Source organism: Haemorhous mexicanus, chromosome 13 (genome assembly GCF_027477595.1).
Source record: "Haemorhous mexicanus isolate bHaeMex1 chromosome 13, bHaeMex1.pri, whole genome shotgun sequence".
NCBI lineage: Eukaryota > Metazoa > Chordata > Aves > Passeriformes > Fringillidae > Haemorhous > Haemorhous mexicanus.
This window is the reverse complement of record NC_082353.1, coordinates 41,118-65,576: the sequence shown is the minus strand read 5'-3', so window position 1 is coordinate 65,576 and position 24,459 is coordinate 41,118. Positions and strand designations below refer to the sequence as shown.

Genomic DNA, 24,459 nt, shown 5'->3' with positions numbered 1-24,459 from the left:
TTACCTACTGTGCATTTATGAAATAGTTGCAGGTTTTGTGGTTGAGGAATGGTATTCTCTAATTCAGTGCTCCCACTAAAACCTTGAGCCTTTTGCTCCTCCCTGCCACTACCTTCTCCCTTATGGTGGGCTGGAGAGGAGTGGAAGCACAAAAGGTGAAGATCACAGGCTGAGATAATTTACTGGAAACAGAAATGAGGTAAGAAAACAAACAGCAACAGCAACAATACTAATAACAAAAGTGTATAAAAGAAAGAGTAATTCACATGCAAAAGGCTCACTGAGCCCAACCTGACCCAGCCACAGCCATGCTACCCCAGCCATTCCCTCCAGCTCGGAACCAACAAACCCCACCAATCCCCCACCTACTCAACTGGAAGGAAATCCTTCTCCCTTAAAAAAACTGTCTTCCCTCCATCCCCACAAGTGACATGAGGTGGTATAGAATAATCTCCATGTTCTAGCCATGCCTGCTCTGGCTACTACAAAAATTAACCCGGTCCTGGCTGGAACTAGGACATTATCCACCCCTTATTCTATATCATGAATGTCATGCCCAGATCCTACACCTTCCAAATCGAAATATAGATGTGTGTATGTGTGTGTGTGTGTGTGTGTGTGTGTATATATATATATATATATATATACATACACATATATACACACACACACACACACACACATATATATATATATATGGAGGGAGGTATGTATGTATATACAGCACTGGTATAGTTTCTATAGTCAATGCCCATCCTTCCAAGATTTCTCTTGAGTTCGTTAAGTCCGTGACAGTGGATTCTCTCTGTCCTAGGTTGTCTTGTCTTCCAGGGCAGGAGGGCTGGTGTGCTGTTGGTGGGTGCAGGCTGCATCAGGAGCTCACAACTGGTATATCTAGAGCAGTCCATATCCATGGTGGTTATGGCATACAGTAGCAGTGTCATTCAGCAACTGATATTATACAATTCAACATTACAGACTGCTCTTACCCAAAAATCAAATCCCTTTGAAGTACACATTGTGTTTCTCTGTCCTTGCATTACCCATCATGTGCACCCAGGTCCTTGAGCAAAAACAGTCCCACAGCAAAACAATCCCACAGCAAAATCAATCTTTGCCTTTGCCTTAGAGGGCAGGACTAACCCAAACTGTCTTCCCTAACACATTTTTTTTTATATGCACCATGGGGACTTTATCCCCTTCTCTGGTATGTAGGAGGCTTTCATGGAGCAGGGCGAACTCAATTAGTAGAGCCTCTGATGCAGGTGTAGATCCCAATATTTGAAGGTTCCACTACCTGTTGCTTTGAATGTGGTTTTGGAACAGTCCTTTGTATCATTTAATTTTCCCAGAGGCTGGTGCATGAGAGAGAATATGATATGCTCACTCCTTACCATGCTTTCTGGCCCAGGTGTCTATGAGGTGATTTTTTAAATTAGTCCCATTGTCTGACTCAATTCTTTCTGGGGTGTCATGTTGCCAACAGGATTTGCTGGCCCGAGATGGTGGTCTTGTCAGTGGTGTGAGGCACAGGGTAGGTGTCCAGCCATCCAGTTGTTGCTTACCCTATTGTAAGAATGTAGCGCTTGCCTTGGTTTGCAGGAGTGTGATACAATCAATTTTCCAGACCTCCCCATATTTCTATTTCAGCCATTGTCCCCCACACCACAGGGGCTTTTCTTGCTTTGCCTGCAGCATGTTTCACAGTTGTGGATTACCTGGGAGACTGTGTTCATGGTTAAGTCCATCCCTTTATCATAAGCCCATCTGTATATTGAATCTCTTCACTGATGGCTTGAGTCATCATGGGCCCACTAAGCCAGAAGAAAATCACCCTTACGTTGCCAGTCCATTAAAACACTTTAATCTAGGCAGCTTAATCTACCTGTCTGTTGTTGTGGTGTTCTTCAGTAGCCTGACTCTTGCGTATGACAAGACATACAGATATGTCTGTCTACATGACATATAGTCAACCTCTATTTGGTAGCGATGTCTTGCTAGAATTCAGCAGCCCAGGTGGGTTTATCTCTGTGCTGGCAATTGATCTTTTTCCATCAGCCTAGCTACTCCCACTCATGCTTCCTTTCATGAGTCAGTGTATAGGTAGAGCACTGGCCATTTCTTTCATTCACTGATATCTAAACCCAGCTGGACAGCTTTCAGCACTGCAATCTTACTTGATCCAGTTTCTCTCTCAATAATTCCTGTGACTTGCCATGTAGGATTCCGTCCACATAACCATTGGAATCTGATTATATTAATCTTTCCATTTTACTCTTAAAAGCTGAATTTTCTGGGCAGGTGCCATGACCTTACTTTGCTTTGTGACAGAATTAGCCATTAGGAGGATTTGGATTATCTTCTTCCCTTTCTCAAAAACTTCCTCTGCTGTGTTGCCACACACAATGATGTCGTCAAAGTATTGCAACTATTCTGGAGCCTCACCCTTTTCCAATTCAGTCTGGATGAATGCATGGCAAATTGTGGGAACCTGGACTCCAGCTCATACTGAAGGTCCAGCATGGCCTTCAGAGCATCACTCGGGGTGGATGAGGGCCACAGAGTCAGGTTGGTGCAGTGCTGTTGATGATGCACTGCTGTGTCACTGATCAGTATGTTATTCTTCCACCCTCAGCAGTCCCACAGCAGAAGGGTCATTTGAGAGACCAGGCAAGGTATTCAGTTGTCTAATTTCCTCTGTCTCTACAGCAGCTATCCCAAAAGCCCAGCAATGCCCTTTTGGGTCCTTGAAATAGCCTCTCCTGAGTTCATCTATGCCAAGGGTGCAAGGGGTCTTTGGGCGTATCAGAATGGGGTGATTTTGCCATTCATTCCCAGTCAGGCTCACCTCAGGTCCCAGAGCTGTTGGGACCCCTCTGTCACCCCAAAAATAGAAATAGATCATGCCCCTACAGATCTTGAGGGCATCAGGGTACATTGTATGCCAGTGTCAACTAAAGCCTTATTACTCTTGTGGGTCTGATGTGCCAGGCCATGGGATCCACACGGTCCAATAGATCTGATCCCCCCCTTTCTTCCACATGGCTGGAGGCAGGGCCCCTGTAGTTCTGGTCATGGCAGTCATTGCTCAGTTCTTGTAAACATGAACTAGAGATCTCTTCAAGAGGATCAGAAATAACATTCAGCCCTTCCATTCTGTCTGAAGACTTACCCACCGGAAACTGGATTATCCTTGAAGAATTTCTGTTGGTGGTTGCTCTTCCTCTCAATTAATGTTCCCCTGCTGTTTGGGCAGAGGTGGGTTTTCCATCTCACTTTCTCGTGTCCTCTCTGTGGTTGTGCAGGTAAAACTGCAGGTTACCTTGTGGTGTGTACCCCTCTCTCCAGCAGAGGGCTACATGCTCCCAATAGCAGAGATTCTGGTCCGTACTGGCAGGGGCTTGGGACATTTTCTCTCTAGGTTGCTTGAGTCTTTCAAGTCTGTCTGCAGTCTTGTTCAGGCTTTTCACAGCCGAGGCACAGGTTGGTAGGGAGGAAAAAGGAACTTCATGTTGTCGAAGTCGGGTGATCACCTGAAGCAGTGTTTCTTCTTCTTCTTTCATTGACATCAATGCCAAAGGGTTGTTGTACAATGATGGCACACTCCATAGAAACTTCTGCCACATGGATTGTGTACACTGGATCCTATCTGGATCTACAGGGGACTGGTTGTTATTTGAATCCCTTCTAGATTACCTCCAGCACAGCTAATTCTTTCAGGTCCTGGATACCTTTCTCCATGGCGTTCCACTCGGTGCACTATTAGGTCATCCATGAGAGAATACTGTTCCTTCATGTTTGACAGATGTTGCCTCCAGAGGCTGAGAGTTCCTGTCCTGTTTCCAATCCCCTTGCCAATGCCTACATCCTGGAACAGGGATCCCAATTGCGTGGCTTCACTACCATCTAGTTTCATATTGCATGTTGTGACATCCCAGCATCAGAACAGCAGGTCACAAGGGGCTCTCCTGACTGGTGGCTGAAATGTTTTTGCATATCTTGCAGCTCACCTGAAGATAGGGATCAGGTGATTCTCTCTGGCTCTGCTACTTCCTCCTGTTGTGAGTGCCCTATTCCTCTTCATCTTTTACTATGTGAACTAAATTTGTCTTGAATTTCTTTATAGGGTCACTTGCTACAGGTGCAAGTTGTTCATCTGGTTCAGCTGCAGTTTGAGTGGCCACAATGCCTGCTGGTCTGTTTTCCTTCTCCTCCACCAGAGGGTGTTATCTAGTACAGCGCAGTGTCCAATAAATCATAGTCTGGGCCCAGCATATTGCAATAAATAGCACCTCTCTGGAATTGCCACAGCATTCTCCTTGCAGATATTCTGTCACTTTATCAGGGTCCTGTAGTGTTTCAGAGATGAACTTCCAAGTCATTGGAGTAGATTCCTCCAACAACTGGGGATTTTTCTCTCGCATTCTGTGCCACTCATGACTGTCCACCATCAGGGCAGATCTCTGAAAGATCACGTTAAAGGTCTGTTATTTAATTCTTACCGTGGTGTGGCCTGTACGTAGGAGACCTGGCAGACTTAGCAAAAACAACATGCTTTCATTGACATCCAAAGAGATTTCAGTAATCTCCAAAGCTGTTGTACAGGCCTGAAGAAGGAAAGGGGATAAAGAGCTGGGGAAAGTCATCCTTCCCTTCTCCCCCAACAGACTGGGTACAATTTTTACTGGACTACCAAATAGTGTGCCTGAGGCAAAGGTAGGAGAACAACACTGAATACAAACCCCAAATGACCATCATTGTTATCAAGTGATAAACTGTTATCACACAGTACATCAACAAAGTAATTCTGATCCTTCTCCCTTCTCTGAAAAAGAGCACTGCAAGGAGGACATAGAGGAATATATGGCGTTAATACCACAACCACGTGAACAGATCAAGCAACATTGTAGCCAGTAGCTCTGTACCTAATGCAAAAAAGGCTTAGATGAAGTTGGTTTCCAGCCTGCTCTGGGCAGATCTCTTGTTATCATAACATTTGTGACCCACTTGGCACCAAATTAGACTGTCATGCTTTAGGAATTGTATTCTTGAATTTAGTGTTCCCACTTAAACACTCCAAATTCCCCTTAGGCACGATGGAGAGGAGAATTGGAGGTACATGGGTTGTGGTAAGAACAATTTACTGGAACCAGCAATGAGATAAGAAAAAAAAAATAGTAACAGTAACAATATTAATAACAAAAGAGTAGAAAAGAGTGATTCACATGCCAAATGCTATTGAGCCTGACTTGACTGCAGCCACATTACCTGGACTTCTCCCTCTGGCTTGGAGCCAGCATTACCCCACTGTTCCCTCTGCTTTGCTTTCTTGACCAGAAGGAGCCCCTCCCCCTGGAAGAGATTCCCTGCCACCCCTGGAAATGATGTGAGATCATGTAGAATAATCTGCAGGTTCTAGCCATGCCCCCTCTTGCTGCTGCAGAAATTATCCCTGTTTGGCTGGAACTAGGACAGTAAGTATGTATGTAATGTACACCTATGCTCCTAGCAGAGTACACTTATCTCTAGATTAATAGCATGTTCCATTTACCAAAAAAGAGGGGCTTCTTAGACTGTGCTGCAGCTTCTATGTCCTTTGCACAGAAGGCAAGAGGTAGAGATAAGGACTGATGATAGAATGGTGCATAGTCTCATGCTGCTGTGAATTCAGGATGTAATTCAAGGCACAGGCAAAGACTTAGACTTTAGGAAGAAGTGTTGGAGAAGCCCTCTTGACAGATTGAATATGCTGCTTTTTAGACCCCTGAGAATTAAAATACACTTGAAGAAAATGAAAGTTGTTGAAAACTAAAACAAAGTCAAATTTAGTGGAATTTTAGTAATGCCAAAACAACACAAAATATTCCTACACACAGGCAATTTGGGGATAAAGGGTGGCAATAGCTGAATAACTGGTTGATAAAAGAAGACTAAAACATCATGTTTTACACAGCAGGAGTAAGAAAACAGGTTTAGAGTGGTGGGAATTACATAAATGTTTGATTATGTTGAACAGAATATTTATTCAGTGATCTCAACAGTGCATTGCTAAGTTTGAGGAGTTATTCTTGAATGCTTACCAAAGTCTGTTATTAAAATAATGTTTATCTGAGAGACTTAAAGAAACAGAGATATGAGAATTTTTGTCCAAACTGAGATGAAAACCAGTTGCATTTATTTAAGTACAAGAGTTTAGGAAACAAGAAGATATGCAAAAGTGACTGTCAGTGATTTTAGTTGGAACTGAGAAGTGGGAGGTGGTGACTGCACTGTATTCCTCTGGTCCTTCCTGTTTTGTGGGGTTGTAGACACTGAGAGTACTGTTCATAAAATTCTGTGAGCATTTATTAAAGGTTCAAGAGTTATCCTGGTTTTAGTTTCAGCTGCAAATTTAGCATTGGTCTCTATTTTAAACTAATAAACCCTGTATCTGCCTCTGCTGGTCTGTATTTATTAGAAATACTTCATGTTCTTTTATTTTTTAGCTCATACTTCATATAAGAGGGTTCCTACCTCAGAGAAGTTCATCTATAAGGAGCAGAGTTCTTGTGAAGATACAGGACCCAGTCTGATCTAATTTATATTGATATAAATAAGGAACTAAGATTTCAGATTGGCACTTGGAGGAATTAAATGCTAATTCCTTGGCTAGTTCTTTCTGCATAATGTTATCTGTCATCATACTGACCAAGAAGTTTCAATTTAATGATTCAATAACTTACCACTGTCATCTTTTCTGATTTGCAGATGGGCTTCTTCCGACGGAGGTACAAAGAAATTATTGAGGCTGAAAAGAGCAGAAAGGAGAATGAAGATAGTTGGAACTGGGTCCAGAAAAACCAGTAAACTGCCCATGAAAACAAAACTGCCCAGTCATGTGACATGCACTTGCTAGTCTATAGGTCCTGCTCTTGTATCTTCCATATGTGGAAGAAGGAATCTTCTCCAGATTTTTCGGAGACCCCATTGATGCTGTGTCTTTATTACTCCAAAAAGCTAGGGAACATATCCTGAGGCAACCGCTGCAGCCATGTCAGGTGACTGGAGCAATTCACACTTCATTTAAGAGTTGAACTTTGAACTTTGGAAACCAAGCTGCAGTGCAGAGCAGTATTTATGAATACAGCTATGTAGTATGCCCTCAGGGGAAGAATTTTTCCTTAGAATATTTGTTATAAATACAAGCTTTTTATATTGAGTATGTCTTTATATTTGTATCAATGTTTTATAATTTCTATTGAATAGCTATATAGTTCACTCAAGCACTGATATCTGGCTAAATCTTTGTAAATACATACATACATACATACATATATATATATATATATATGTATAAATTCTATTGTACCTTTAAACATCAGTGCAAGAGAGAAAAGAGAGATTTGCAGATAAAAGTAGCTGGAATCCTCATATGCTTAATTCACAACGCTTGGTAATATCTTATATGATCATTTAATACAAATAAGCCAAAATCTTTTTACTGTCTCTTTCTTTAAGTTAAATTTGGTATTTGATTTATAAGCTACAGAACTTAAAGTATTTCACAGTTGTGATACTCTGTATTTTGAGTTTGTCCTTTACTAGCCTGGATGGGAGAGGATAAAAATACTTCTTCAGTGACATGTAGCAAGATGTAGCTTGCTTTGGCTCACTGAAGAAGGCAGCACAGAATGTTCTCTGTGGAAAGTTTTCTTTGGCAGTCTCTAGGACTGTACAGTTGAGATACCAGAAGGACATAATTGGGCGAACCACTATGGCATTGACAAATTCCTTTAAATAATTTTTTTAAAAAGGTAATTAAGTCATATTAATATTAAGATGGATAGTTTTAAAGCTACTGGTAAAGATTGTGATCTGTTGCTATCAAAGCAAGTGATAAATTGCTACATGCTGTGAGCATTATGTCTTTCATGTGAGTTACATACTTGAGTCATGAGTTTGTTTATATGATAATTTTAAGAGAGAGAAGTAGATGCAAGGTTTAAAATTTTTGAATATTTGAGTCTTGAGATTGCCTGTCTGTGTGTTCCAAGTACTGAATGTATTTCCTCAAGAACTTAGAAGGAAGTTTAGTAAAGATGCAGGTGTTACTGGATCTCAGCTTGCCACTTTTATTGCTGGTAATTCTTTAACAAATTGTTTGCTGAATTAGAAGAAATCCAGTTGTAATTAATTCAAACATGTTTCTTCAACAAGCTCTTGGATTTCTGAACAGAAATAGTAGAACTTTGTAAGACTTGGGTTTAGATTCTACTTGTATTTTACACTTTGTGTGAATAAGGAGGAAATGTCATGTTGGGATAAAATTCATGTAAAGGAAAGAAGGGCCAAGCTCTATGGTAGAAAGTGAAACCAGGATTGAAAGGCTGCAGGATGTCTTCTTCCTTCCTTCTTTACTTCTTCTGAGTGGAAGAACAGCTGGAAGTTTGGAAACTTGAATGCAGAGAACATGCAAGAAATCTGCTTGAGAACAGATCTTACTCTTTCTTTCCATATTCATGATAGCTTCAAATTATAAACATGGACCGCATTCATATTCCTGTTTGCTTTTAACCACCATCATCATCAAGTATCGGCTATTACTACAGTATTGACCGATATTTATTAACTATTAGCTATCTGCATGAATTAGGGAGAAAATAGCTTTGAAGTGAATTAAGTGTATTGATTCAACATCTGATGAGAAAACCTCACAAGTTGCTTGGGTTATCTGAGAGAGAAATTATGCCTTATGTAAACTCCAAGCCTGCAGACCACTTAAGCACTCTTTTCTTTTCAAAGAGGTGAAGATTTCTGCAAGCATAACAGTGAAAACAGCCCTTTCTATGCCTAAATACATGAATGATAATGACCCCACATACGAAGTCAGTGATGTGCAGTTAGCCCAGTTTGCTGAAAGCAATAGATATGAAAAACTTTTTTTTGACAATATTTAGTATCATTTTTCTTGAAAGTCTTCTGTTTATGGGCACATTTTGGAGTTTTGCACAAGTTTAAAGCATAGTATCCATTTGACGTGGAAATATATAATACTGCTTTCACTAAAGAATTAAGGGAGTCACGGAATTAATCCCAAGTTTACCCACTTGCTAGGGCTTCTTGGATATAAATGAAAATAGAATTTAGTTCATTAAATGTGCATTGATTAAACTGGTGCGAAGACTAATTACTTTTGGAGCTTGGTTTGCATACACAGTACAGTATCTGCACCATTGTCCCTTCTTTTTCTTAGAATGTTATTACTTACATATTGTGAAATTGTGTATTTCTTTTTATGAACTTGTGATTGGAAGAATGTGTTCACTCTTACTGATGTCACCTGTATTTAGAAGCTTGTGTTCACCTGTATTCTGATTCACTTGCACTGTTTTGGAAATGTCAGGTTTACAAAAAATGCAACTTTTTGGAATAAAAAATGACTGCAAAATTATCCTAATAGTATTTTGTCGGTTATTGGCCTTGTCTAGCTCAAGTACTTTTCCATTAATGGGTAAGACATTTTCTCCTGTATATTTGAATTAAGTACTATATGTCTGTGTTTATCTGTGTGTGGCTAGTACACATCTTTTATTGTAATTCTATGATTTATAACATCAAACTATTTGGAGACAAAGAGTACAACTGGCTTGACTACAGTATTTTAAACCAATGCAAATAAAATAAAGGTAGTGAGAATTATTTCTATTTCATCAATCTTGCTTTATCAACATCAAATTAAACCCATGTGATTGTGATACTGGCCTATGTTAGGAGTATCAACCTGTGTAACTTGAGTCCTGTTTCAATCTATGAATTTGGATGAAAGTTGAATTTTTCAGCTTCATGTGCTTTTCCTGGAAGGATTTATAGTCCATAGTGGCTGGAATAGAGTGGCTGAATAATATATTTGAAATTATGTTTTCAACTCTATACATCCCCATGCTTACTGGTCACCTGTATAGGGAGCAGAAGCTAGATGTAAGCTCTTACTCCTACAACTCTTATGTGTTTCAATATTCTCTAGCCATACTAAAGCAGTCTATTTCCTATTAAGACTATTGGCTCTATATCTAAGAACAGGCTAGGCAGAGTTAGGACCTGACCTGTGACCCAGAGCACATTTGTAGTGGTGGAAGACCACGGCTTTATATACCCCAATGCCAAAGACATTAGAGAGTTCCAGGTAGATGTGGGTTCTGACATGAAGGTAGCACCCTTCAAAGTAAAAATAAATGTTCTCAGTCATTGCTGGGCAAAGGTTGTAGGAGCAAGCTGCTGCCAAAAGGAATGTGATGCCCAGTTTGCTTTGGGAGATTAGTGGAAGCACTAGTGCTGCACCAGCTAAAATAATAACCAGAGACTTTTGGATGTACCAAAATTTCTTTGTTGTGTGTGTGTGTGCGCGCGCGCGTGTGTGCACGCATGTAAGCAGGCAGTGTACATCTCCTTCTGGGGCCAGAGGATTGATGAGCTAATGATGCCCTCTGTGGGGCTCACTTTTTGTCTTCTCGATAAGGAGAGAACAGCAGCTTGGACAGAGAAGGATTTTGTGTGTTGTGTTACTCCAAACAGCTTTTAAGAACCCTGTAGGACTTCTGTGACAAAGTGGCTTCTGTTTCAGAAATCAAACCCATAACCTTTAGCACAATTGTTTCTTCCAGTTTTACCAAAGGAATAACTGGATCAAAATTCAAGAAAAATAAAATGTTTTTTTAACAATGGAAAAAACCAGCTCATTTGCTAGCATTCTGCTCAGCCTGGCTCATGTGTCTGGACTAGAGCTCGTCTGACATTTTGGCTCTCTATGCCTGCCATTAGCCCATTCTTTGGATTGGACATAATGGAAGTTTCTCTGCTAAATCATTTCCATTTAGTAGTGAAATACCCCTTGCAAAAGATAGGACACTTTTCCCCATACCTTTTGGGTCTAGTGGGGTGCATATTGACCTGAGCAGTCCTGGGTAAGATGTCTTGATTTTATTAAAATTCTGAGTGCATAACACACTGGATAATTGAGATCCCAAAGCCCTAAGGATGGTGTCATGGGAGTCATTAAGGGTGCAAAGTAGATTTTAGTGTCCTCTGGCCCCAGTTTGCTTACTACCAGAATTAAAATACAATAAATCTATTGTATTGAATCTATTTTATATAGATTCAAATGTAAAGATGAATTTAAAGTCAAATGACTATTTACGACAGCAAATCCAAAATTTCAGTAATTCAAATGACTGCCAATGGAGATTTTATTTGCAAGTCGTTTTGACAGAAATAAAGAATGAGTAGAGAAATGAGTCTTATTAGTAAAGAGCAATGAAAGTAGGTTTATCACGTCTTGATCATGCTATAATCTCCTGTGAGTATTGGAAAGGAATAATTCACATATTTCTAGTTCATTTCTACTTGCCTTTTAGGTAGCTAGTGCCATTTTAATGCTTGAAATTCTATATATGCAATGTTTTAGTAAATTAACCTGCAGTTCAACAGCCATAAAGAATCAGAAATTAATGAAATAGTAACCTTGAGCAGAGATGCTCAAGTAACCTGCTGCAGACATGCAGTCAGATGCAATGTATTGACTTGCATTAAATTATTCTAGATTTATATCAACACACGTGAGAAGGGACTCAGATAGACTCCCCTGAAGCTGAAGGACACACATTATGAGACAAGCTTTGCACTAATTTGCATAAGTGATAATGTACAATAATATCTGCCATTTAAACAGTTTTCCTCTGGACTTGCAATCTGAGAGCTTTGTTATTCAATCTTAATGATGCTGCTCTGTGCTATAGTCAAAAAGATAAAAGGAGTAGTAGGGGAAATGATTGCTTTATCCAGCAGAGACCACTGCATAGAGAGAATGTATTCTGTCCTACATCAGTCTCTCAACGGATATAGGGCACTGGACATGATCTGCCCCTTACCTTTATCTAACTTAATGATCAGACTAATTACTAAAATTATTTATTTTACTGTGTTGATTTTAGGTTAATGGCACAGAGTAGGATACTGACTATAAAGTGATTACCTATTAAGAGGTCAGAATACTTGCTCAGTATTAAATTAATGAAATTTATTTATAGGATTGGATAGAAGATCACATAAATGTGGTAAAATACTTTTATCCATTTTAATTTTCAGGGTGAGGGATGAGAAATCAAATCTAACAGTGTATGAAAACAGATTTTTTTTTTTTTTGTGAGATTGCCAAATGCCAGAATCAAGCATGTTGCCCTGTTTCTTAGCTCAAGACTGTATCCCTGAAATGGCTTCATCAAAGGGGAGACCCATGTTTCACCTTGGCCAGGTGGCACAGGTTACACCTTGTCTCGTATTCTACTGCCTGCTCAGCTGTGCTTGTCCCATTCTCACTCCCATTCTACAAACACTACCAGCTTTTTCCCCTGGCCTTTTTCTGAAGTTTTTCTTCTGCTTCATAACAGGTATTACCCTTCTCTCTCAATTTGTCTGAATAAGAAGGCTAACTTAAATGTGTTTTTTAACTTAAATGTGACTTTTCCCAACCTGCATTTAGTTTGAAATATGTCACTGTTGTTTCAGACCCAAAAAAGATTTGTCCTGAAAACCTGGCAGTTTCCCCAATTACATCAGCAGTTCTGAGGCCTATAGGAGGTTAGGTCAGGAACTGTGGTCTTCTCCTCAGGTTTCTTTTCATAAAACTTATTAGCCAGACTGAAGTGTACCTTGTCAAATAACTAATAAATGTGAAATCTGAGGGAGGTAGAGAGACTGACAGACAATCATGTATAAGACTGAAACTTATTTTGGAAGTTGACAAACCATATAAAAAAGGACAAGCCTGCCAAAATCAGAACCATTCAAAATTATGTATGCTTTTTTGTTATTTATTCTGAAACAGTTAGGGATGTGGAACTGGAAGGTCCTCAGTTTCAGCCTCCTATTTTCATTGGCAGCTATTCCACATCTTACCTTTTATGAGCCGAAGTCGAGTACAATCAGTTAATTATTTTTTTCCTTATTATTCTTGCTGGAGATAATTCTAGCATTTTGTTTTGATGGTGCTTTTAATGGTAATTTTCTTCTCAATTTGTTCTCTTGCCCTCAAGGTCTTTTAATTTAAGGAGTTCCTTTCCTTTCTTCCTGGTCTGAGTTGATCTTTCTTGAATACAGCTGACCAAACACTACTTCCTGGGTAAGATACTGTTATGAACCAATTTAAACACAGAAGAGCAAAAAAAAAAAAAACCTGGTCGTCTCTGTGAATAAAATTGATTGAACCCAGAAAGGTTCAAAATATATCCCAGAACTTGATTAAAACCAAACGAAGTTAGATGTTGGTGCCAAAAAATGGATATGGTTTTTTCAATAGTAAAAGAGGTAAAAAGAGAGAGAGAGAGAGAGAGAGAGAGAGAGAAAGAAAAGAGAAAAGAGAAGAGAAGAGAAGAGAAGAGAAGAGAAGAGAAGAGAAGAGAAGAGAAGAGAAGAGAAGAGAAGAGAAGAGAAGAGAAAAAAGAAAAGAAAAGAAAAGAAAAGAAAAGAAAAGAAAAGAAAAGAAAAGAAAAGAAAAGAAAAGAAAAGAAAAGAAAAGAAAAGAAAAGAAAAGAAAAGAAGAAAAGAAAAGAAAAGAAAAGAAAAGAAAAGAAAAGAAAAGAAAAGAAAAGAAAAGAAAAGAAAAAAGAAAAGAAAAGGAAAAGAAAAGAGAGAGAGAGAGAGAGGTGGGGCAGAGTGGGGAGGAAACAGGGAGAGTGACAGGGATTAGGTAGAAACATATCACCCTCCCATGGATCCCAATGACATCTCATGGCTTTCCTCCATCTGGCTTGGTGGTGAGGGTCTCCTGACGCCCTGCCAAAATGTATAGAATCCAATGGATTAATATACGTTCGGGCTATGTGGGAATGCCCAGGTGTCTCCCTTGAGAGGGCTAGGTTTGACACTCTTCCTTGCAACACTGTGCATCTGTTGCATTGTGTTGTGGTTCTCTGGTGCAGGGTCTGGGGACCCCTTCGAGGAGGGCCTTTGATGAGCCATGACACCCCCTCTGCTGTCCCTCCTGTGAATGTGGCTCTTCCCATGGTGAAGGGGCCCCTGCAGCTGGTCTCCTCTGCACAGCAGAGGATGGACATTTTCATGGTTTGACACTGGCCCAATGCCAGGCGCCCACAAGGGTCACTCACTCACCCTCCCCTGCCACAGCTGGGCAGAGGAGAGGAAAAGGAAAAAAAAAATAATTAATGAAAGGGGCCATGAGTTGAGATAAGGACAAGGAGAAAAACACTTCAAGGGCAAAGTAGGATCAGCTTAAGGTTGCAAAGTGAATTTATAACTAAAAAAATCAGAGGAGGATAATGAGAAGTAAAATAAGCCCTTAAAACATCTTTTCCCCCTGCCCCTCCCTCCTTCCCATTGACAGCTGCTTCACCACGGTCTTCACCATGGCCTGCAGAGGAATCTCAACTCCGGAGCCCGCAACACCTCCTTCTTCACTAACTTTGGTGTCACTGTGTTGTTTCCCTCACATGTTCTCACCTCTTCCTCTTCTCCGGCTGGAATTAACACTGTTCACAGTTTGTTCTGATTTTCTTAAATATGTCATCACAGAGCCTCTCTCATTGGCCCAGTTTTGGCCAGTCACATGTCCATCTTCAGATCCACTAGGGATTGATTCTGCTGGACATGGTGAAAGCTTCCAGCAGCTTCTCACAAGAGCCACCTCTGTGCCCCCCCCGCTACCAAAAACCAGGCTGCGCAAAACCAGTACATTCTCATACTGCTGCACCACCGCATAGGCTGGGTGTTCAGGTGTGCACAAGAAACTCAGACGGGGACACAGCTCAGACAGCTGTCCTGGACTGAACAAAAGGATATCCCAGAACAAAATGGCTTAATGCTCAGTGTATAAAGTGAGGGAAGGAAGGAGTAAGGGAAAGATAATCTGGAGTTATGGCATTTGTCTTCCCAAGGCATCATCACGTATGATGGAACCCAGCTTTCCTGGACCTGGCTGAACACCTCTCCACCCATGAGAAGTGCTGAATAAATTCCTTTTATTTGCTTTTCTTTTACATCCAACTCTTGCTTTACCTATTAAAGTGTCTTTACCTCAACCCAGCAGTTTTTTTTCTCTTTTATTCTTCTGATTGTCTCCCCTATTCCACCAGGGAGTGAGTGAGTGAGCAAGTAACTGCATGGGTCTTGGTTGCTGGTTGGAGTTAAAACATGACTGTCAGCAGTCATCTGTTCTAGACTGAATAATAGAACATAATAACAGAGTAAGAAAGACAAAGATCAGTTTAGCTTTTTTCAGTCTTGTGGGGTTTTTTATTTGAGTGGTTTTTTAAATATTGAACTTTTGTGTTTGGAGTGTGAATTATTTCAATAGCTCTTTCCCCTCATGAAAGACTACTTCTGAGAAAAGTCAATATTTCAGATGAAACATATAGTATCCTCAGTATCAAATATCCCAAGCTTCCAATATCAACCACTCCAAACATCCAATTTCCCAATAATACTTTTGAGCCATCTCAAACCTCACCAAAATGATACCTAAACATTCTGATTGTTTCCATCATACAAAGATTTCCCCTCTTCTGGCATAGATCTTTACAGACTGTTTTCTGTCTACCATTTTTCCATCATATAGTTGATAACAAATACCTTACCTCTGCCTCCCCAAACATATGTTACTGCAGCAAAACATTGCTGGTTTTTCCCAGAGGAAAAGTGTCCTTCAGATGCCAATCAACAGGATTAATAAAAACAACAAAATGAATTCTACTTTGCTTGGCTCATCCTAAAAGGCTAAGGACTGGTCAGAAACATGACTGAAAGTTAAAGATGTCCTCCTAAAGAATATTGGAGAGCCATAACCCAGTATAGCAGGAGGCAGCTCCATCTTCTATGTCTTTGTGTTGCAGCAATAATATAAACTGATGTGCTAATAATTGTTTATGTTATTTTTTTTTCTCTTTTCTGCTGAGATGAAAAGATTTCATCTGTGGCAGAATAAAAGCTCTGGAGGACCAGTTCTCCTTCCTGGGGGGTTGGTAGGCACTCAAAACAACACCAGGATTGTCATTAGTGTTGCCATGGCAAGTATTTGCATATGGAAATAAGTGCTTTGGGAATGTGAAGTTGGATCCTAATTTTACCTGTAAGCAAAACTTCAGTGGGACTCTTGGTGGTAATGTGGGCATGAATGGGTTGTTTAACAGAATCAGTCATAGTCCTTGAGCCTGCTGGATATATTTAAGAAGAGAAATTATGACTGAAGTTAAAACCCATTTAGTGCTGAAAGTTTTTTACCAGGGACTAGACAGGCATAAAAATTCATTTCATGTAGACCATCAGCATTTTTAAGATTAAATTAACTCCTGGATCATTTGAAATATGTATTTTAAAGCTGAATAACACCTCCCTTTCTCCTGAGCTGTTGTTTTGTATTTTCAATGTTAGCCTGGTGCCCAGATGTTCTAAGATGTGTGAAGTAAGAGAAAGACTCAGTTGTGTGAAATAAGATAAATGTTCCAAAGCTTATGTAGGGTTAGAAAATCCTACAGGATTTTGATATTTATAGATAGATATTAAATTATCTCAATTATATAAAAAAAAATCTGTCAGCACTTGAAAGCTCTGTGGTCAACCCAAAGTGTGTGAAAGAGAATGAAACACAAAATTTTGGTTTTAGCAAAAGTGATATTGGACCTTAAATGTGGAAGCAAGTTGTCCTAGTATGAAGCAACATTCTCTTTGTCATTCTGTTCTAAACACACTCTGAATGATAGCTAGACTTCTAGAGCAGCATGCATGTTGATATTAGACAAGTTTTCATTGTAATTTATATTTACTAGTTGGACCTAAATTACTAAGAACTCAACTGCTAACTTTGTCAAAGCATTCCTTCCCTGATCAAGCAGTCATATGATGTAATAGTCTTAATACTTTAGGCTGGGTTAAGAAAATATGGGTCATATCCTCTAATATGAGTACTCTCCTCATTTATCCTGAATTTGAATCACTAATGTATTCAAAGACACCTTGACTAATTAGGAAAATCTCCTTAAATTGATTGTGTCTCATGATGCCTACAAAAATACCACAGCAGCATCCTGCTGTTCACCTATTGCAATGCTAAGTGCCTTACTATTTCATGCCATTCTTCTTTTCTGTACCATTTGTTATATTGACGGGGTGCCTTGGACTATAGAAACTGCAAAAGTGATAGAGCACGGATCGTTTTTGTCCTTTATTTGGCATGCCATTAGTTCAGTCTATTACTTCAAAGACTAGGTTATGGATGCTACAAACCTCAGTATTTGAAACCTGGATAGACTTTGAAACCTACACAGAAAAAAAAGCCCCAAAACATTAAAACTGTAAATATATTTGGTTGACAAAAACCCATTCTTTTTCTTTTATGCGGTTTCATTTCTTTATAGCAAGCACTTGCAGCATAGGGCTGAAGTAATTGGAACAGCTGAGTGAATGTAAATCTGAGGAAGTTTAAGCATACTGTCTGTAAAGCTGATGTAGTTCTTGAGCAGTCCAGCAGTGATCAATTCATTATCATTGCAAACATCCTGCCTAAGAAAACCTACAGGCTATTGAAGACAAGATGACTGTAAAATTAGCGATCATACCAACTCTAATATTCACTAATGGATGTGACCATTAGTCTTCAGCCAACAGTACTGAATGACACCCTGGTAACACTTTTGAATAAAGTACATTAGGGAATGAGGATTTTATTGTTTTAATTTAATGTATTGATTTTTATTTTTATTAGGAGATAAGTAGCTGAGGAAAGAAAGGATTTGGAAAAGATACTGGAAGTGAAAATGAATGAAGGTTGACCACTGGCTCACCTAAAGTATTCCTTTCATAGGTATTTTCTCCCCACAAAACTTCATTTGTCTACTTTATAGTCCAATGCTAGCACTGATGAGCATGCCAAATGTAACATTGGAGGTAAAACTGAAGCCATGTAAACTCAAGAAAGCACCAAGTTCTTGTGTACACTTTTGTATTAATGAGATCTTGAACAATAAGTAGGAAAAATACCATTTCTGTTGTCTTGAAATGGTGTTTTATTGTTAAAAAGCTGAGATGACATCTTAACAGAAATCAGGATTTTTACAGTCTTTGGGAGGCAAGCAACCTCTTCACAACAGCTATAAAGACATAAATGGTTTGAAAGATACCTTGATGTCTAAGCAGTGGTCCAATTTCCCTATTAAGAGTTAGTCTCTCATCAAGAAATTTATTCTGTTTAATTTTTGTTGTTATTGCAGAAATGACATTAAAACAAAAACTTTTTTTCAGCTTTGATGCTTTCATGCTTTCATTATTCTGCTGAAACTTCTTTTATGCTATTAGCTGTCTACAGCTGCTCCCAGGATTGGTTCAGCCCTTAGAATAAGAGGGTAGTGAGCCACTGGAACAGGATATCCAGAGAAGTTGTGGATGGCCCATCACTGGAAATGTCCAAGGGCAGGATGGATAGGGCTTTAGCAACCTGGTCTAGTGAAAGGTGTCTCTGGTCATAGTGGGGAGGTTGGAACTAGATGATCTTAAAGGTCATTCTAACATTCTTTGAAATCTGAGTTGGTTCCATGGCTTCACAGTATGCTCTTTCTAAAGATAGGCCTGGAAAATAGATTTTGGGACTATGAAGCTCAGACAGATACCATGGGGATTATGGTATCTGTGGAATACCTAACCTGAAGAAAGCCACTTAAATTCACTGGGAAGCTGAAGGCTACAGAGGTAGCTGAAGGAGGGCAGTGAGTGAGATATACATAAGGGCTGGAGTGAGAAAGAAAAAAGATGGTAAAACTCAGCATTAGTTGAGGCCTGTTTAGCCAAAAACCTGAATTGTTTTATTTTTAAAAGAAGTGCTAGGCATAAAACTTTCCTGAGATAATTATAGGGTCTGTGTCCTGGAGACAACTGAGACATCCTTCTTAACTCTGAATGAATACTGCCTGTGATAGATGACTGTCACAATAAAAGGCGAATATCCTGTATATATGTTAAGAGAACTTTTATAGACTTATGTTCTATCCCTCCTTACATTGTTATCAGGGGGTGGCCTGGGTTCGGGACATTGGGAGAGGCTGAAGGGATAAAAGGCAAAACCTCCATTGTGTGGATGAGCACATAGTGGGAAAAATGCTCTGCTCCAGGAGCCGTACTATTTTCTCTATTCAGTCTTCTGTTGTATTTTTAGTAAAGTTTTAATAAACGTTTGAAATTTTTTGGAAGTGAATATAATTTCTCACAAACGGGGGCTCTGCCATTACACCTCATCCCTGTGGTACTAGGAGAAAAATGCGCACCTTGACACATATTTCACAGAATCTATCAGACTCTCCCAGAGCTACCAGTGGTCACAGGTTGAAAGCCCAAAGACACCAGGAGACTGGATAAGTTAAGAGGGGAAGTGGGACTGAGTACCATCCTCATAACTATTTTTTGGCCAGATCATATTTCTGTAATTCCAATATATGAACATGAGCTTCATATCAGTAATATATATGGACCTGTCCTGGTCCATTGCAGCTTCAGGATAATGGACAGTCGGAAGCAGGGTGGGACACGTCGGTGAGAAAGGCAGGGGGCCCTTGTGAAACAGAGTGGAAATTTTCCAGGGTGGAAATCCATTTCGGATTTAGGTGAAATGTGCCATTTTGAATTATTAAGTCTGTAGCTTGCTTGCATAGATGGGATATGTTGTTTAGTCTCAGCTCAAGACTGCCTGTTCTTGCAAAAAAACAGCGCTCACAGAACTGCCTCAGCTGTTATGAACAAAAAAAGTTACCGTTTTTTTAAGAGAAGGGGCTGCAGCGGAGTTTTCAGTTGAGCTAGGAATTGATCGCTGGCCAAGAGTTCTTTGTTAGTGAAATGTTGGAATCACCCCTTGAGTATCCTTAAGTACCGCCGTTTAACTCTCTATTGTGGAGAATTCTTGTTTTTCAGAACCACCCTAGCCTGTTGCCAGGAGGATGACAACCTCCCCTCGGAAGGTGGGGAGAGGGAGAAATTTGCATCTCAGGAGACATGCAAATTTATCTCAAACCCAAACTGCACTGGGACGGGACCTTCACCAAATCCTGGAAAATACCCCAAAAAAGACGAGCCAAAGCAGAATTGAGAAGTCAGGGTGGTGTCTGGATATGAAGGCCGAGGTTCGGAGCCGGCAGAGATGCTTGAAAAACCTCGGTCACTCCTCGCCCCAACTAAAAATGATGCCAGTCTGACCCAGGACCCCCTGGACTGATAACCCAAAATGAGAAATCTAGGTATGTCCCCACTGCCTTTGAGAGGAGAGGACTCTGGGCTCTGACTCCTAGACGACAGAACTGCACATTCTCTTTTTTGAGTCATTTCTGGGAGTGGTGGCAGAAATTACCCGAACTTCCAAAAGCCCCACTTTGAGCTGGTCGCTTTTATAAAGGCGTTAAAAGGAGGAAAATCTCCTGCCCTGTTTATTTCATCAGTCCAGGGAAAAGAATGCAAAAGGGATAAGAGGGGTTCCCTGGCCTTTGAAGCGGACAAAAACCAAAGCTGCGGTTGCGCTGAGGGTGCTGGAGACAGTGCAGGATCACCCAGGAGTTCTTTCTGTAGTTTCTGATAAAAAACTAGCTGCAGGTGTAATGTGAAATCAGTAAAATGAATATGTATAAACTTATAGTGAAATTCTATGCATATGAATCAGTAAGGGAGATAAAAAAGGATTGTGAGTTCTCAGGGGTGTGCATGTCCTTTAAAGGGGAGCGATCCCCACATGCGCCCAGCGCTGTAACAAACATACTGGCTTTACAACTTTTACAAAGTCGTGGAATTTTTTTTCTTTCCACAAATAATTTGACGGGGACCCCGTGGCTGGCAGGACGCATGAAACTGAAGAATTTGTGGGGACTTGAGAGCATTGGAGGGGGCCACTGTGTGGGGAGTCCCCAGGATTACAAAGGGAGCTGGTGAACTCAAGTGCAGCTCGGAGCCAGGGTCAGCTCCTGGATGCAGCCAGCCCTACAATTTCCAGAGCCAGTCGATATTGGGCTGGAAATGGGGTGACCACTGAGATGTTTGTGGCAGAGGGGTCACTCAAGAGTAGGTGCAACACTCCACATGGTGCAGGGGGTTCACACAGCAGAGCCGTGAGCCCATGCACTGCTCGGAGCAGGGCCAGAGCTGATGAGCTGAGCTGTGGCGAGCCAGGGGCGGAGCTGGCAAGCCAAGCCACATCGGGCCGGGGTGGGCCTCAGCTGATCTGAGCCGCGAGGGGCCAGGGGTGGGCCTTAGCCAAGCTGAGCCAGTTGGGGCGGGGACCCGGTTGTGACCATGGGACGGAAGCCCTCTGGAATGCAGGTGTTTTTTGGAAGAGAGGTAGAGTTTTTTTTTCTTTCTTCTTTTTTCCTTTTCTTTCTCTCTTCCCTTTCCTTCTTGTTATGAGTAAGAAGAAGGGTTTACCCATTTCTGTTACAGAGGTTGCAAAGTTACAAGTTGAACTGGGAGCTAGTTGCTGGCAGAGTTGTTAACTTCATGTTGTAATCACTTGTTAAGAGTCGGTCATTAACTCTTTATTGTTGAGTATTCTGCTTTTTGTCAAGAACCACCCTGCCTGAGGCCAGGTGGATGGCCCTTCTCGGACAGTGCAAGGAGGGGACATCAGAGGACATGCAAAATAACCTCAGACCCAGAATGCTACGAGAGAGGACTCCCACCAAACCCAAGAATAAGACCTCTAAAGCAACGAGCCAACACAGAATTAGGAGATTGAGGTGATGTTTGGGCATGAGGAAAAAGGTCCAGAACCTGCAGAGACGCTGAGAACCTTTGTTGCCCCTCGCCCCAGCCAAGAGGACCTCAGCTGGAGCCAGTACCCTGGACGTCAAACCAAAAAGTGGAACAAGGGGTGTAACTCTACTGCTTTTGTGAGGACAGATCCCCCAGCTCTGCCTCTTAGTGGAAGAAGTTGCACTTTCTTCCTCCTCCAAGGCACTCATGGGAGCAATGATGGCGTGACCACGGATCCATCAGGCCTCCCAGCCTGAGCTGATCCCTTTTAATAAAGGCATTAAAAGTAGAAAGATCACCTGCCCTATTTATTTCACTTCTCCTTCCTCCTTTCCTAGTTTCTTTCTTCTTCTCCTTTCCCTCTCCCTTCTTAGGGAGGCGGGCCTTGCTGGGAGGGTGTGTAATTGGCTGACTGGGGAGGTGAGATCTGTTGGGGAAAGACCTGTGATAGGCTGGTCAGGATGGGATTATGGGAGAGTAGCGAATCTCCAAGGGAAGAAGCAGAAATTGAGGAGGTACCAATGGGCATACCCCAGATAGCCTACTGGGAAGGAAACTAGCCTGGTGGAAATATGAACCTAACACCAGAGATAAGGACGAGCTTAAAATGATTCTGTACTGCATGGTAGAATGGACCAGAAGGGAAATTACAAGCAAGCATGTGCGCTGGCCAAGATATGGATCAGACAAAGGATGGATGTGCTGGGCATTAAACATCCATGTAAGAGCTAAGAAACCATTAAATCAGGAAGAGAGTGACTACACTGCTTGCTGGGAAGGGGAGACCGCAACCTCGAAGGTGAGCATGTTTAAGGTAGCAGAACATACAGAGTGGGACTTGTTAGACCCCTTGCCTCCCCACCTCCAGCAGCTCCAACTGCACCTCCCTTGCCCCCTGATGGGCATAGCCAGAACACCAGGAGCAGGGTAGCACAATGAGAGGAAAGCAGATGAGGGGATGGGAGCCAAGCATCGGGATTATACCCCCATGAGGGAAGTACCCCTGGGTGGGGTGCAGGGAGGAATTGGACTTGTAACTGTTCCTCTCAGTTCCTCTGATGTGAGAATGTTCAAGAAATAATTAAAAGGACTATTAGAAGACCCCACTGGATTAGTGGAGCAGGGAGACCAGTTTCTGGGGCCCAATATATGGGAAGAAATGCAATCAATAATGACCATGTTGCTTGCCCCAGAGGAACCACAAATGATCCAGGCAGCTGGGATATAGATATGGGAAAGGGAACATGTGCTCCCTTTCCTTAGGACCTGGAAAATACCTCCTGGGGATTTGAAAATGCCCAAAGTGTGCCCTGCCTGGAACCACAACAGCACTCTGGGAAGGCAAGACATGGAGGAGTATAGAACATTAATTATAAGAGGTATCAAAGAAGAAGTTCCACATAAGCAAAATGCCCATAAGGCTTTCCATGAGCAGCAAATAGGGAAGAAACCCCAACAGAGTGGCTAGAAAGATTGAGGAAAATATGAGAGAATTTTCAGGGGTCGATCCTGATACTGTGGCCAGACAGATCTTACTAAAGATAAATTTTATTACTTGCGCCTGGCCAGATATACAGAGAAAGTTAGAAAAATTAGGTGGCTGGCAAGAAAGGAGGCTAGAGGATCTTTTAAGGGAAGCACAGAAGGTGTATGTAAAGAGAGACAAAGAGAAGGCCATGCCAAAAGCCAAGGTAATGGTAACTGCCATTAGGGAAGGAAACCAGCACATAAAGAACAACCCAGGTAAGGGAGGGGGACACCAAATGCAGGAAGACAAACAGAGGGGGAATGCAGCCCCGTGGGACTGGACAAAAAAAGGAGAGTTTGGGAAACAGAGGAACCTAGGATCAATTTGCTTTTACTGTTAAGAGAATGGGCATATCAGAAAGAACTGCCCCCAGAGAGAAAGGACCTGAGGGTCTATGAGACTGAGCAAAAAGGGGAAGTGGAAGATTAGGGGTGTCAGGGGCTCTACCTCCTGGGGACAGAATACCATCAGGAGCCCCTGAGAACTTTAAAAATAGGCCCCCAGTGTAGTATTGTCCACAAGGGTCCCAGGATGAGGGAAGAGACGAGAAAGTTGACTCCATGTATCAGCAAGCTAGGTTTATTATTTTATGATAGAAAATATATTAAAACTATACTAAAAGAACAGAGAGAAAAGATTTCATCAGAAGGCTAAGCTAAGAATAGGAAAGGAATGAATAACAAAGGCTTGTCTCGGACCGAGAGACGGTCTGGACAGGTGAACTGTGGTTGGCCGTTAATTCCAAACAACCAGATGAGACCAATCACAGATTCCCCCTGTTGCATTCCACAGCAGCAGATAAGAATTGTTTACAGTTTGTTCCTGAGGCCTCTCAGCTTCTCAGGAGGGAAAAATCCTAAGGAAAGGATTTTTCCTAAAACATGTCGGTGACATCTCACCCTTTTTATTTTAAATAAATTAAAAGGAAAAAGTGTTTGCAATTTCATCTGCTGGCCCATGCAGAGGAAAGAACAAGCACCTGAGAGGCTTAATGTTGCCAATCAAAACATCAATCACCGCTGATGTGGAACCGTCAGGGAAATTCTTCACCTGCAAAACATCAAATTACATCACACACCAAAACAATCTTAAGATATAAGAAAATGCAAAAACAATGAAAAGAAAGTTCATTGCTTCAAGTCCAAACAGCTGAGTTTCAGGAAAAGTCCAGA

General features: G+C 41.2%; 1 protein-coding gene across 2 annotated transcripts in view; it reads left to right on the top strand.

Moving 5' to 3' along the window:
* The window catches only part of ITGA9 (integrin subunit alpha 9), a 245,290-nt gene extending 235,860 nt beyond the window's left edge, over positions 1-9,430 (top strand). For both annotated transcript variants that reach the window (XM_059857962.1, XM_059857961.1), the window contains one exon: positions 6,748-9,430. In XM_059857962.1, the coding sequence (XP_059713945.1) occupies positions 6,748-6,846 (99 nt within the window). In that variant the 3' untranslated portion in view covers positions 6,847-9,430. The remainder of the gene's footprint in view (positions 1-6,747) is intronic.
* The last annotated feature ends 15,029 nt before the right edge of the window (positions 9,431-24,459 follow it).